The 15,796-nt window shown below is 47.3% G+C and overlaps 1 protein-coding gene across 1 annotated transcript in view; it reads left to right on the forward strand.

The window, feature by feature from the left end:
• Nucleotides 1-15,796, forward strand: part of MED28 (mediator complex subunit 28) — a 112,909-nt gene that overhangs the window by 27,279 nt on the left and 69,834 nt on the right. Inside the window, exon 2 of the mRNA XM_078678424.1 lies at nt 1,982-2,048. Within this exon, the coding sequence (XP_078534550.1) occupies nt 1,982-2,048 (67 nt within the window). The remainder of the gene's footprint in view (nt 1-1,981; nt 2,049-15,796) is intronic.

A 15,796-nucleotide genomic window follows, 5' to 3' on the forward strand; every position in this document is an offset into this window, starting at 1 on the left:
GCATGCACTCAATGCAGTTCCCTGAAAAATATGAATCTGCGCTTGCACTGGCCTTGTTTTGTGGCTCATGGTTGCTGTAAATAACCCAGGACCACAGTAACTGTTAGAAGCAACCCACGTGTGCACGTTTGTGTTTGATGGTGCCAGGTGTGACACAGGAGATAAGCTGTTAAACCTCTCTACTGGCATGATATTAATTGATGCACCACTGTGTATAAAGAAGGTGATGAGGCAACACTGTACCTTTAATTTAATATTGGGACAGTGTCCTAATGAATTTGTCACTCTGTTTGGTGCTTCTCTTTTGACTTTTCATTTACTTTTCATGCAGCTAATCCTTAATGTTCATGTTGATCTTTGGTGGATATCATTAACGCACAGCGTTCTTCTTCACTATCGCTTGATAATAATGTTGCGGAAGCTTTATATGACAAACTTGATGATGATCAGTTAAAAGTGACATGACTGGTGAAGTAAGGAAGTGCAGGACCATGGTCCCGGGGCAGCCTCCGGATCCTGAATAATCTACAAATATTTAAAGATGTGTTTCTGCTTGGCAAGAATTCATTCTGCTAAAAATGTACCAGCCGTTGGATCAGGGGATGTAGGATTTCCGCCAGAATCTTGTTAAAAACCTTGCAATCTGTATTGGGTGTTGTTAGTGGTCTGTACGAAGAGATTTTGAATATGCCTACCTGGTTTAGGAATGGATAGTAGTGTGACATCGCAAAGCGACCGGAGAAGATGGCCAGATAGAATTCAATTCAAGGCCGTCCGGGCCTGGATTTTTGTTAGCTGAAAGCTGAAGGTCGTGATAGGGAAGTACTATGTGGCATTCCATGTCCTTGTTAGCTACTGCAAGGGCAGGTACCAGATTTTGGTGGGGGCTGTTTTCGTGCTATATTCTGGGAAGAAATACCGCTCTTTAAGGGGCTGAGAAGGTTTTGAATGTTAAGTTGAACCATAAGGTAGAAAAACTTTCTTTTCAAGAATCTTGCATGAGTTGGCCATGTCGGTTATTGGCCTGCAGTTTTTGTAATCCCCGAGTCGAATAGGGCTTTTTCGAACAAGCATGTGGCCTGACATTATTTAGGCTATGTGGACAATTTCCTTTTATAACACAAACACTGTGATGAGTGGCAGTGATGATAAGGTCTTAAGTTGCTGCACAGTGTTTAAAGTGTGACTTAAGGAAAGCAGTAAGTTACTGACTTTAAGCGTGATGGGCAGTATCTTATGTGGAGCTCACTATTGGTCCGTGCTGTTCGGACGACAAAAGAATGGAAGCTGCCAATAATGCACGTATCGGACACCATGCGAGCCACTGAAACGATGAGGATTACGGGGAAGTCCGTAACTAGAGTCAAGAGCAGGAGTCCAGAATAAGTGCTGGAATAGCACTTTTTGTTGGGTACAGTCTATCGCCCGCTTTCCTTTTGGCACATTTATGCACACCAACTCCTAAAAACTCCAGTTAAAGAAACATTCTTGAAATGTTGAGGAGCAGTACCACCTTACTTTGAAGCTTGCACATTGTCTGGTGGGATCATGCACAATTGGCAGTGTGTATATTTATCAGATCAATAGACTACTTTGAAATGTATATTTGTCAATTATTTCGAATTTCAGCTGTAGAATGAAGTGCTGGTTTACCTAGTAAAGCCTTTTGTCGTTTGCTTTCCAGCTGGATAAAAACCTTATGAGTCCTAATTACAGCGCCAAGAAACTTCGGCATTTGGTCCACTTTATCAGTAATAACCATAGACGATAGGTGAATCACAACTGTTAACTAACTGGTCTGTGATCTACATCTGATTGACATGTGTGTCTAACGCATTTTCTCTTTGGAAAGTTATTACTGCCTTTATGGAATATTTTCAAAGTATTTCATTGTAGAAGACAGACTGGAGAAAGCTTTGCTGAATTAATATATTGTTGTGTATTTGCACACTGACTGCATTTATTTTTATTGTTTTTGTAGGCATGCTTTGCGTCACTTGTGAGCCAGGACTACGTGAATGGTACTGATCAGGAGGAAATCAGGACTGGTGAGCGATGTTGTTTGTTACATAACATTTCTAAACAAAATAAACTACTAACCGCTCTTCAACAAAATGTACTTTGTCTTTAGATGGCATTTAGGGCCAGAAGTAGGTCGGCAAATACCGGTCGGTAACGGCCGATTTCGGCCGTTACCAGCCGGTATTTGCTAATGGAGATGTAGGGGCCTTAACATATACAGAATCGGTATATTTACCGATTCGGTAAATTTACAGATTCTGTAAAATACCGAATCGGTAAAGTTACCGAATCGGTGAATACAGATGTAGGTGGCACTGAAAACAGTGCCACAGGTCATTACCGATTCGTTATTTACCATGTAATACTATTGCATGGTACATAACGAATTCTAGTGTAAATGCACATCCCTAAGGGCATGTATGTGTGTGTCACATGGCACACAAGCCACAAACAGGGGTGCAACAGGGTGTCAAAGTGACACCCTGTCCCCCTTGGTAATTCGGTAATTTTACCGATTCTGGAATTACCGAATCGGTATTTGCCATTGAATCCTATGGGCTTCAAGGCCCATAGGAATCAATGACAAATACCGATTCTGTAATTACAGAATCGGTAAATCCTACCGATTCAGTATTTTTTACCGAGAAATTACCTACGTTAGATTTACCGATTCATGAATACCGAATCGGTAAAATTCGGTATTTATGAATCGGTAAATCTAATTTACCTACATCGGGCCCTTAATGTTCCTATTAGCTTAAATTATTTTCAGAATTAATACCTGTTAAATACTTAGCTGTGCGTTGGTTGGCAACTATTAATTAATGAAAGAAGCCTGCTCCTATTTTTTTTTTCAGGTCTGCCATAGAGGCAACTTTATCGGCAACCTCTTGTCATCTAAAAAGTGACTTTGTATTCTAGTAATAGAACACTTGCAAAGGAGCTTTAAGATGCTCGTCTTCAGCTGTTTGTCAGTTTTTTTATTACTTTACATTTTTTATTAATTACACAACCAGAAAGGAAACGTGTATGCGATGAATATCAAAAATGAAGTATAAAATACCCCAATTATGCGATTGCACAATAGACCTAATTTCTGTATTATAACCATTTACATGGTCCGTAAAACATTGATCAGTTATTACGTGGACAGTAAAACATTGATCAGTCCAGTAAAGATGCGTTCAGGAAGCCAGCAACCTGCAAACTGGTAACACTGAGAATGGAAAAGAAGTATAGACACTCTCCAAAGACCCTGCCTGCATACGAGGTAATGCAACAACTGACTCTATCATAGTGCCCCCATGCATAAAAAGGGCCAGTGTACCAGCACCATCGGGCCAGCTCTTGAAGAGGAGAGCAAAAGGATTGAAATGGTGGGTCGAAAGTTTGAGAGCTGAGCTGTAACATAATGTTGCATCCCCAAATCCATTTCCCTGCTGAAGAGGCTTGCTCACCAGCACTGGAAAGAGGTGGGAGAGTTGCTAAAACGCCTGCCAGAACAGTACCAAAGGAAAGCGCACTCGCTCATAAGAAGGCAAGACTATAGCCAACATGTGCATAAAATCTGCACTAAATGCTGCAGACACGGCAAGCAGGAAGGTGATGAAGGGAACGACACTAAGAAGACCTGCCTTGCTGCTGCTGTCAGTTTTTAAAATGAGGTCCAGACAAACATAATCAACATTCCCATAAACAAAGAGCAGCTCTGTCGCTGTGCGATGAACAACACACTGAAGCAATTAAAAAAGGACAATTACACAGCTAAGTCCATTGGGGCCAGGAGAGTGTCTTCTTCCACAAGAAGACCCATAGGAAGAGGTGACTGTCTAGAATTCTATCTTCCAGGGAACAGGCCTCCGGAGGATCAGAACCCCTAGGCGGCAGAGATTGGAGTGAGTGTGTGACCTGGGCATAACGGAAATACTCTGTGTCTGCGAGCTCATATTCGCTCTGAAGCGTACTGAAGGACTTGACCCCCTCTCTTCCCCAGATCTCCTTAATCGCCGAGATACTGATTAGATTCCACCTATCAAAGCCCTTCATTTTCCACAGATCACCTAGCTGCTCCGAGTCCCAAAGAGTGGTGGCCGAAGTCAATTTATGTTTCCACCCCAGTGAGTTGGTGGTGCTGTGCCAAATTTGAACAGAATGTTTAGTGGGGCCCACTAACAAAAATCTTTTAGGTCGGGAGTACAAAGCTCTGCTGTAGGTGCCCCCGGGAGGAGCCACCTATCCATAGCATTGTATGGGTCGTCCACACGACCATACGTACAATAGTTGATGGCCGCCAATTGAGAGGCTCAATAATATTTCTTGATATCTGGGAGGCTGATGCCTCTGTTGTACCAATTTAGCGTTAGTTTGTTGAAGGCAATTCGGGGTCTGCCCTCCCACCATAAGTCCCTCTGTAGGCATTCGATTTTCTTAAAATAGTGAGCTGTAACTAGATCCAAGGTGTTTTGAAGGGCATAGAGGAATCGTGGTAAGGCCATCATTTTGAACAGGGTGGCCTACCCAGGAGTGAAATAGGGAGTGTCTTCCAACTAGCAATGTCGCTCTTGAGTCTCTGAAGAGGGGGAAGTCGATTTTGGGCATAACGGACCGAGGGGTCAAGTGAGATACAAAAATTCCCAGATATTTAAATCCGGCAGTGTTAATTTGTATTGGACAGCCCAGGGGCGGAACAGGGGGGGTCCCCGCTCAGTACAAATAGTAGGGACTTTCCCCAATTGATGGAGAGGCCAGAGAATCTGCCTAATATTGTGAGGATGTCTTGTACTACCGTCAGCGATTTCTTAGGAGAGTAGTATGTCGTCTGCGTATAAAGATATGCGGTCCTCCCATCCGGGGGACCACTGAAGCCCCCTGTTCATCGGATCCCAACGGATCCAAATAGCATAGGGTTCTAAGGCGAAGGAGAAAAGGAGTGGTTTACCACCACTTGAGCCAGTGGGTCGGAATTCTAAAGGCGCACCCAGTGAATATAGTTTGGGCCAAACCCTAACTTCGCTAAGACTGCCCATAAGTAGGCCCACTCAATTGGAACGAAGGCCATGGTCTCGTCCAGTGACACGATCACAGCTGGTTCTCGTAGGGTGTGGGCTCTGGCCACCACCCTGTGAACTCTGCGCAAGTTGAGTGCAGTATTTCTATGGGGCATAAAACCAGACTGATCCGTATGCACTAGGCCACTGATCACCTTCACCAGGCAGTCAGCTAGTAATTTGGCTAATATCTTAGGTTCTGCGTTTAGAAGAGAGATGGGCCTAAACGAGGCACAGTTTTAGCGTTCCCTTCCTTATGGATCATGACAATCATAGCTATTCTCTGCTGCCAGGGGTGTATTCCCGCTTCCCTAGCCTCCTCAAACATAGCTTTCAGATAGGGGGCAAGTTTGTCCGGCTTAAGTTTGTAAAGATCAAAGGGGAGTCCGCCCGGGCCCAGAGCCTTTCCGGAATTTAAAGAGCGAATTCCTTGCGCAATCTCATCAGCCGTGAGCGGGTTGTCCATAAAGTCTTGATCTTCCAGGGAGAGAGAGGGGAGCTTAATATCCCGTAACCAGTCCTGAGAGTCTGCGTCTGTGTGGGAGTTTACTGACGTGCAGACTGTTTGAAAATGGCCAGCAAACTTATCCACTATTTTCTGGGGTTCCGTGATCGAGATGCCACCCTCCACTACAAGCTCTTGGACCAGCCGGCTTGCCCATTCCTTTCTGTCGAGCCACGCTATGAGCTTTCCGGCCTTATCTCCCAAATCATAAAGTCTGCGCTGCTGTCCCCTGCTAAGGTCCTTGGCCTTATCGGAGTCCAAAGATCTGTAGTCATGCTGCTTCAGGTTCAGCAGGTGGAGCTTCTCCGGTGTCACCCCAAATTCCAAAGCAGCCTGTAAATATCCGCCTCAAGCTCGAGCACTTCCTTCTGCTTGTCTTTTTTTGGAGCCTGATATCCACGATAGTGCCTGTCCCCAAATCACCTTCTTAAACGCTGCCCATAAGGTCTTGGATGATTACACTGACCCCACATTGTCAGTGAAGTATTCGTCAATGGTCTTGATAAAGTCTGTACGGATCTTTGGGTTACATAGGTACCAAGGGTTAATGGGAGCCAACCTTCCCACCGTGCCCAGGCTTATGAGTAGATGGACCCAGAGGGGCGAGTGATCGGACATACTCCTAGCTAAGTGTTTGATTTCATTTATATAGGTGACTTGTGCGGCGGGAACGAGACAATAGTCTGAACGGGAAAGACTATGGTGTGCCACAGAGTGAAGGGTATGCTGTATCTGGTCCGGATTGTATACTCTCCATCCATCAACCAGCCACATTGCCTCAAAGTCAGGAAAACACCGAGCCGATGGTCTCACCCCCTCGGGGGTGATAACTATCCAATGTACCTGAGACCACAGCATTAAAGTCACCCCCTATTACTAAGAGTCCCTCCGGAATAGCGATTAGGATCGCACCCAAGTTAGCGATCGTTGTGACTTGTAAGCCCGGAGGGACATAGACAGACCTGAGGGTAAGATCCCGGCCCTCACACATCCAGGAGATACCAACGTATCTGCCTCGATCATCCACCCACGTGGAATTCACCGCTAGTATGCACTACCATTTTTATCAGACACACTGCATATGCCGTCCACCACAGAGTTGTGTTCCAGAGGACTATTTATTCATTGTGCAAAAAGAAATCCATGCTCTTTTGAGCAAGGGCACCATAAAGAGGGCCCTGGCATTGCAAATAGAGACTGGTTATTATTTCCTAGTGCTGAAGAGGGCCTTCATCTTATTTTAGCCCTCTGTTTGTTCCTGAAGGACAAATTCAGGATGCTCACATTTGCTCAGGCTCTGTCATCCATGGATCCAGGAGAGTGAATCGTAGTGCTGGACCTGTAGGATGACTATTTTCACATTCCCGACCTACAGTCACATTCGTTACTTGCGTTTCAAGGTGGTCCATGGCTATTTTCTGTGTTCCATGCTTTTTCTGCCTTACCAGTGCTCCAAAGGTGTTTACAAAAGTGATGGTAGTCTCATCACATCTTTGGAGGTTATGGATCCCAATCTAACACTGTCTCGATGACTTGCTGTTGAAGGCGGCCTTGGCACAGTCAGTTGTAGACCACATCCAGAGGATGGACAACCACTTAACATCTTTGGGGTTCACAATCAACATACTGATGACACACCTAACCTCTTCACAGAAGCTCCTGTCATCAGAGCCATCCTGGATATGGTATGATATTAAGCCTCCTGTCAGGACATTCAGGCTAATAGCCTGATGTTTCAGCCGCAGTCCTGGGTCTCTAAGGGAGAGATTTCTTGGCCTCCTGCAATCTGCTTAACTACTACACCAGATGGCACAAGCGGGCTCTGCTGTTGGACCTGAATTCTTAGTGAGCTCAGCACCAAGTGATTCTGTCCAGGTTTTGCAGGAGACTGCAAAAAAACCTGCTTTTGCGGCTGCTAAACCGCAGTTGGGCCAGCAGCAAATCCCCCTCCCTTTGCCCCACCGACAAATTACTGTAGTTATGGACTCATCGATGTTAGGTTCGAGATATCATCAGGGAGGGATGGAGATCAGAAGATTCTGGTCTCTGGCAGAGACCCACCTCCACATCTGTTTATTAGAGTTACAGCAGCTGCGGGCCGTGGAGGGAGTTACGGTGGGGCAGTGAGGCGGGGAGGGGGAGGGGCGGGGTGGAGGGTGCTAAAAACAGGCATATGGATCATTGTAAATGTAAATGTAAATGTAGTTGAGCTTATATAGCGCACAGCTACCCGCAGTGGGTTTCCCGGCGCTTGCTTAGGGAACCCTTCCTGGTATTCCCCTGTGAGATAGCAGGGTATCCACAAGGTGAAAGTCAGGCATCCCGCCGCGAGGGGCCGTTGTGGAGATTAAGCAAGCTATTGCGCAGAGTGTGAACCCGTGAGTCGAGGAGGCACCGGGGCGAGAATTATCGAGTCCGTGGAATTTTTAGCCCAAGACCCGCCGAGGCGGGGAATTGAACCCTGGTCCAGGACCGATCTCAGCTTCCGGGTCTGCTGCCTCTAACCCCTGAGCCACACTTCTCCATTGCAGGTAGGTACACAATTTAATTAATAAAACGAAATTTGTAGTGCGCACTGCATGGCAAAAAGCAATGCTGTGCGCGCTACGAATTTCGTTTTATTAATTAAATTGTGTACTTACCTGCAATGATCCATATGCCTGTTTTTATCACCCTCCACCCCGCCCCTCCCCCTCCCCGCCTCCCTGCCCCACCGTAACTCCCTCCACGGCCCGCGGCTGAGTTACAGGTCATTCACTTGATGTTGAAGGCCCTTTCTAGCAGTCATCAGAGAAAGGCTGATTCGGGTTCTCGTGAACACCACCACCATATGGTACTCCTGGACAACACCACCGCCATGTAAGGTGTAATGCAACAATCAGGATGGTTTTCTGGTCCCTGCATGTCTGGAACTGGCTAAGTCGGTAGAGTATTTTCTTGGTAGTGAACTCCTGGCAGGATCATTAAATGTTATGGCAGACTAAGTACTCTGAGGTGTTGCAGAATGCCTTCAAGGAAAAGGAAGACGCTGGTTCAATTTAATTGCCACCACAATGAACATGCAGTGTCAACACTTTTGCATGCTGGGGTACCCAAAAAGCCTCTTTTAGAGACTCTCCGGCACAGAGTACTGATTAAGATCAGGAACTACTGGGCCCAAGTTATCCTAGGGGCTCCAGATTGGGCCTAGAGAGTGTGGTATCCAGAACCTCCGGAAATGTTCTGTCCTCCAATCTGGCTGCCACTTGGGGGAAGACCTATGGTCGCAGCAACAGGGCAGGGTCTTGCACACTGGTCCGTGCAATCTACACCTCCGTGCGTGGAGATCAAGCGGCAACATTTGACTGTTTTCATTTTCCTCCTGTATTAGTGGATGTCATCCTAGAGGCCAGGCATCCATCTACCAAAACTGTTGATGCTGGACTCTGGGTTAGATTTGTAGCTTAGTGCAGGTTAAGTACTGGCAAAGTTGTCAGAAGTTTAGCTTTTTGTGCTTTCTTTAGTCTAACAGGGACTTGCCGTGGGCACTGTCAATGGTTATTTGCTAACCCTTTCAGCTTTTTTGTGTTTATGGCACCAACACTTTTATGTGAAGGGCTGGTTACTGTTTCTGTTTCTCCCCCAATACGTTTGTGATGCTGTATTTGGTACTCCCCTTCTTATGTGTCGCAATTGATCCAATGCACAACTATCCTTTGTGCCCGTGGGCTCTCAAAATGGTCTAGCAATAGCTTCAGCTCATCACATTAGTGAGCCACATGGTCTGTTCATTCATTCACCCTCTGTACACTGCGTGTTTTCACAGTCAAAGGAGGCGGCATTTCTGGCAAAGTAATTTTTATGTCGGACAATCCATCACACTTCTGGCATTTTGTTCCCCTCGCCCTTCAAAGGAGTAGGAGAGATTCAATAGTCTGGCCCTCAAGATCTGACTTTTTAAACCGAAGTGACCAAAGATTGTCAGGCGGATGATTTGTGGAATTTTCTGGGGTGAAGTTTAAGACAGCGGGGCAGAAACGGACCATAGAGGTGAATAGTACTTTGTATTAAAATCTGTTATGCATTGGGCAAGAAGCAGGCCCTTGAGGGTCTGGGGGCTCATTCCACAACAGCCATAGGTGCCACCACTGCCTTGGCATGTGAGTGCCTTTTCCGGACATCTCATCAGGCCACGCTGTGGTCGTCCGCCTGCACGTTCATGGACCACTACTGCCTTGATAGTCCAGTGGGTAGGGCACTTTGTCTGTTTTAGTTTGAGCCGTTCCACGCACCAATGGAAGTTAATGCTTTGGTATCCGTTCACAAGGTAAGAAATCTACAATTAGTGTATCTACAAGAACAAGTTCGAAAAACATGTTCTAATGACTTCTCTAACCACAGAATCCTTCCACCTTCCTGTTCTGTGGAATTCACGCTTTTGTAGCCACTTGTAAAAGGACCCCAATTTAAAGATCTGACAAATCATTAAGCTATGTGCCCAGCGCCATGGACAGAATCACGAAAGAAATCTATTTCCGAGGCAGGAATTGTGGATATGTATGGTGACCGTGTCACTTTTGGGCCATGATGGAGTAAGGATGGAGCCGCATGACGCAACCTGCTGGCACACCGGAGCAATGCTGGGAAAAATCTTCTAATTCAGTCTGGCATTAGGGGTGTTCACAAGTTGGGGAATTTGCGGTTAGAGGGGTGTATTAAGCCAGAAAAAAAACATTGCTGAAAGTAAGTAACTTGTTCATTCTGGTGTTCTCTCCGAAAGTCATGGTTTAGTTTATTACATGTGATTTCATTCCACCTGCATAGGTTGAATTGGAGAGCTCTATGATTCTTCCATTTTCATTTTAGGAAGTGCTGCATATGTCCGATAAACTCTCTCTACTCCCACCATTAATAACACTTGCAATTTGGCAATGCCAATACTAACATTTTAAGTTATTTGCGAAAGAGCAATTCATTAAGTCAAACTTTATGGTACAATAAGATTGATCCTAGTTTTCTACTGGCCAAGATAAAAATCTAAGGGCATTAATTGGAATGGTCAATTTATTGATGAGGATTCCTTGTTCCCCTTTCCTAGGTTAAAGGCCCTATAGAATATGCCAGGTTATTTTCGTTGCTACTATGTTAAGCTAGTCGCAACTGTTTGTTGTGTGGGTGTGTAGAGTGCGACCAGTCATCGGTTAGGGTATCTAGACACGGAGTAGGAGTGAACAAGAGCCCAATTACATGCTGTCTGTGTGGTCCTTTATGGGTAGTTGTGTTGTGGGAGGTTGTTCAATACTTTGACTGCTACGTAGGGGTAACTAAGGCCTCGAGTTCTGCTTCTGTGGATGAGAAGGCTGTGTGCAAGTGAGAATGTTGCTGAGCGCAGTTGTCTGGTGGGTTTGTGAAAGTATAGGCGGTGATTGCGATATGTGGTTCCTGTGTTGCCCAGTGTTTGAATGCATGGGTGAGAAGTTTTAATTGGCAGCGTTTCTGGATGGAGAGACAGTGGTGCTCTCTGAGGAGCAGTGTGGCGTGGGTACGGCATGGGAGGGAGAGGAAGAGTCTGGCAGCAGTGCTCTGGAGTCTGTGGAGAAGGTGGATTGAGATTCCTGCGCAGAGTGTCTTGCCATAGTCCAACCAACTTGTGATGAGGGCTTGAGTGATGATGTGTCTGGAGTTCAGGGGGAGGCACTTGAAGATCCTCCACTTCATATGTAGGATGTGGAAGCAGGAAGAGGTGACAGCGTTGACCTGGGATGCCATGGTAAGGTTGTCCAGGATGAGTCCTAGGTTTATGGTGTGGTCCATGGATGTCGGTATGGGACCTAGCTCTGTGGACCACCAGGAGATGTCCCAGGGAGAGCTCTTGTTCATGAATATCAGCACTTCTGTTTTGTTAGTGTGGAGCTTCAGGCAGTTCTTCCTCATCCAGTTCTCTACGCTGATCACACAGGTGGTCAAGTTTCTCCTGGTGGTAGCAGTGTCATTAGTCTGGAATAAGGATGAGCTGCATGTCGTTGCTGCAGTGCGCTCCAGTTGGTCCGGTGTTCATCCATGGTTCGTCCATTGTGGTCAGCTGGTCAGTAAGATCTGCTGGATATAAAACTTACTGTAGATCTTCAATATTTTGCTGTGAAAGAAGTCGGAGAGGCAGTCCAGAGTTTTTGCGATGGGGTGATGATGTTGGTTTGAGGTAGCTGAATTTGTAAATTCTTTACGATACTTTCTTTGCAGTTGTTGAGGTGGTTCCCAGCGCCACAGCTCTTTTTCTTGGTTTACCTCAGTTGGTGTTGATAATGTCAGAGTGTGGCCTTGTAGGTGGTTCTAGCAGTGGTTTCTAGTCTGATTCTCCATTTTCTCTCCAGTTGCTTGCAGTAGAGTTTCTATTTCTCGAGGATGTCTGTGCATCAGGTGGTATGCCTGTTGGTTCATCTTTATTTGGTGTTTTTGAGGAGTGCAAGGGTATTGCCGCAGACTGAGATCCCGTACTTGAATTTTCTTATGTCGCTGTTTGTTGTTGCTTGTGTCTGATTGGTAGGTATTGAGGTTGCAGAGAGAGTCCGATTCTGTACACTTTGAGCCAGCTGCGTACAGGTGCGCTGGGTCTTTATAGTGGGGTGTCCTGGGGTGCTGGTGCATTTAAGTGAACAATGCAGTTGCCCGTCCATATGAGTGGCGTGACTTGGTTGAATTTGATATTTTCATTGGAGGTAATATGGGATCCATTGTTTGTCCAGCATTATATTCTGGGTGATGAACGAGATGGGTGAGTCTAATTTACTCCAGGCTTTATAGTAGGTTAGTGGAGTTGGGAAGTGTGGTGTCGTCTGGTTGGAAATTAAGGTCGGTCAGAAATAATATGAAGTCCTTGGAGCCAGTGGAGAGGGAGGGGTGATGAGATCAACTTCAGCAAACGAATCACTGGTCAGTGGTCCAGGACACAGGTATGCAAGGGTTCCTTTGATCGTGATTCTCCTGTTTTTTTTGCAACTAGAAGTACATGTGTTCTATGAAGGAGGTGTTTGGATCTGTGAACCTGGTGCACTTGAAGACGTACTTGTGGATTATGGAAGTCCTCCGCCTATCTTGTGGAGTCGGTCTTGGTGATCGTTCTTGTACTTCGTGGGGGATGGAGATGCTGGGTTGAGCCAGGTTTTGGTGTGGAAGAGGAGGAATGGGGTGTTCGATGAGATCCCATACATTGGTGTGGTGTGTTTGCAGAGTGAGTGTGTGTTGAGAAGCATGCATGCGAGTTGTAGTGTGGGTGCTATGCGTGGTTGGTGATTTAAGAGTGTGTAGAGGCAGGGGAAGTGGCAGTGAGTGGAGGTTGAATTTCCTATCATGGTGTGAGGTGCCGCTCCGCAGCAGCGGTTTTGGCAGTGTCTGGGGTTGAGCAGGCAGAGTGCTCGACCAAGGACGTACCGACTGCAGCCACCAGCTGCGGTTGGCGGTCTTATCGGGGTTTGAGGCCCTAGACGCTGTCCAGGTACGTAAGGAGTCCAGCACTGTGGCCACCATTTAGTAGGTCATGAGAGGGGGAGGAGCGTAATGGGCAGTGGCTAGGGGCTGGAAAAGGCAGGAAGAGGAGGTGGGAATGGTGCTGGAGAGAACGTTAAGAGAAAGATGAGGCAGGAGAAGGCATGAGGGAGCGCCCAAGGGAAGTACAGTCTGCGGTGGGAGCAGAAAAAGGGCAGAATGGAGTAAAACCAGTGACTGAAAGGTGGCAAGAAAGGAGGAAAATAGAGAGGCGGCTGCAAGGAAAAATGCTAAATATAGTACAAAGGCGTCAAAAAAGGATACCAATAGAGTGAAAAAGTGGCAATGGCAAATTCAAAGCCGAGCAAGAGAGTGAAAGACAGTGAAAGTGGAGTAGGCATGTGAGTGTGTGTGAAATGGTCAGAAAACAGTACACATAGGCCAAAGCTGGGTGAGGAATGTAAGACGGAAACCAGTAGAAAACGGTAGATCAGTGGGAAAGAGAGAGAGAGAGACTAGTACCAGAGGAGAGAGTGGAAGGATGGGGGAGGGGGCAGCAGGGTCATGGAGCCAGGTCGACATGGCTTTGACTGGTCAGGGCTCCAGTCCAGGTACCTGTGAGATGGACCTAGTGGGAAAAATGATTGGAAAAAAATATATAACTTTTTTAGTACCTTGTGTTTACGTTATTGAAGAAATATTCACACCCTCCAAAGGCTTCTTTGCTTTATAATCAATTAATGCATTCAAAAACATTTGAAGAAAAGACTAACAATGAATCTTAATGGGAAAATGATTTTAATACAGTTCAAACATGAGATTCTATGTGTTGAAGAATGTATTCGATATGTCGTGCAGCCAACAAAACAGACAACTGTATCTGACTCTTTTACATAGTTGCTTAGTAAACATTGTTGGTCATGCTCTTGTGTTTAAAGCAGACTTGTAACTCATGATTTATAAGTGCCACTTTGTATATCAGTTTTGGGTTCGAGTTTAGAGTGAAGTAATGAGGTATGAAAACTACTGTTAATGTTTCATTCCAAAATATTTTCTTGCATAGCTTTGTCTCTGATTGGAGGCTACTTCCAATAAAGCATAGATCAGTACATTTAGTATTACAGATTGCATTCCAACAAATTGGAAGGACACCCCAAAACCTTCTTCTAAAGCATGGTGGAATAGAGTGTGCTAAATTCATACTGTCTATTTGGACAATTTCATAGTTTAGGATCGAAGCCCATTACCAGGCACACACACCACCAGCTGTCAGTGCACCCTTCCCCCAGGCACACACACCACCAGTCGTCCGTGCACGTTTCCACCAGGCACACACACACACACCACCATCCGTCAGTGCACTCTTCCACCAGGCACACACACCACCAGCCATCAGTGCACTCTTCCACCAGGCACACACCACCAGCCGTCCGTGCACGCTTCCACCAGGCACACACACCACCATCCGTCAGTGCATGATTCCAACAGGCACACACACCACCAGCCATCAGTGCACGCTTCCACCAGGCACACACACACACACCACCAACCGTCAGTGCATGCTTCCACTGGGCACACACACCACCAGCCGTCAGTGCACACTTTCACCAGGCACACGCACACTACCAGCTGTCACACTCTACTAGACGTCGGTGCATGCTTCCACCAGGCACACACCACCAGCCGTCCACGCACGCTTTTACCAGCCACACACACCACCAGCCGTCAGTGCACGCTTCCACCGGGCACACACACCACCAGCCGTCCGTGCACGCTTCCACCGGGCACACACACCACCAGCCGTCCGTGCACGCTTCCACCGGGCACACACACCACCAGCCGTCAGTGCACGCTTCCACCGGGCACACACACCACCAGCCGTCAGTGCACGCTTCCACCGGGCACACACACCACCAGCCGTCAGTGCACGCTTCCACCGGGCACACACACCACCAGCTGTCGGTGCACGCTTCCACCAGGCATATACACCACCATCATGCAGTGCACGCTTCCACCAGGCACACACACCACCAGCATGCAGTGTACGCTTCCACCAGGCACACACACCACCAGCTGTCAGTGCACGGTTCCACCAGGCACACACACTACCAGCTGTCACACACCACCAGCCTTCAGTGCATGCTTCCACCAGGCACACACCACCAGCCATCAGTGCACGCTTTCACCAAGCACACACACCACCAGCCGTCGGTGCACACTTCCACCAGGCACACACACCACCTACTGTCAGTGCACGCTTCCACCAGGCACACACACTGCCAGCTGTCACACACCACCAGCCATCTGTGCATGCTTCCACCAGGCACACACCACCAGCCGTCAGTGCATGCTTTCACCAGGGACACACACCACCAGCCGTCAGTGCACGCTTTCACCAGGGACACACACCACCAGCCGTCAGTGCACACTTCCACCAGGCACACACACCACCAGCTGTCTGTGCACGCTTCCACCAGGCACACACACCACCAGCTGTCTGTGCACGCTTCCACCAGGCACACACACCACCAGCGGTCTGTGCAAGCTTCCACCAGGCACACACAACACCAGCCAGCAGTGCATTTTTCCACCGGGCACACACACCACCAGCCGTCAGTGCACGCTTTTACCGGGCACACACACCACCAGCCGTCAGTGCACGCTTTTACCGGGCACACACACCACCAGCCGTCGGTGCACGCTTTTACCGGGCACACACACCACCAGCCGTCAGTGCACGCTTTTACCGGGCACACACACC

This window comes from Lissotriton helveticus, chromosome 2_2 (assembly GCF_964261635.1).
Source record: "Lissotriton helveticus chromosome 2_2, aLisHel1.1, whole genome shotgun sequence".
NCBI classification, from domain to species: domain Eukaryota; kingdom Metazoa; phylum Chordata; class Amphibia; order Caudata; family Salamandridae; genus Lissotriton; species Lissotriton helveticus.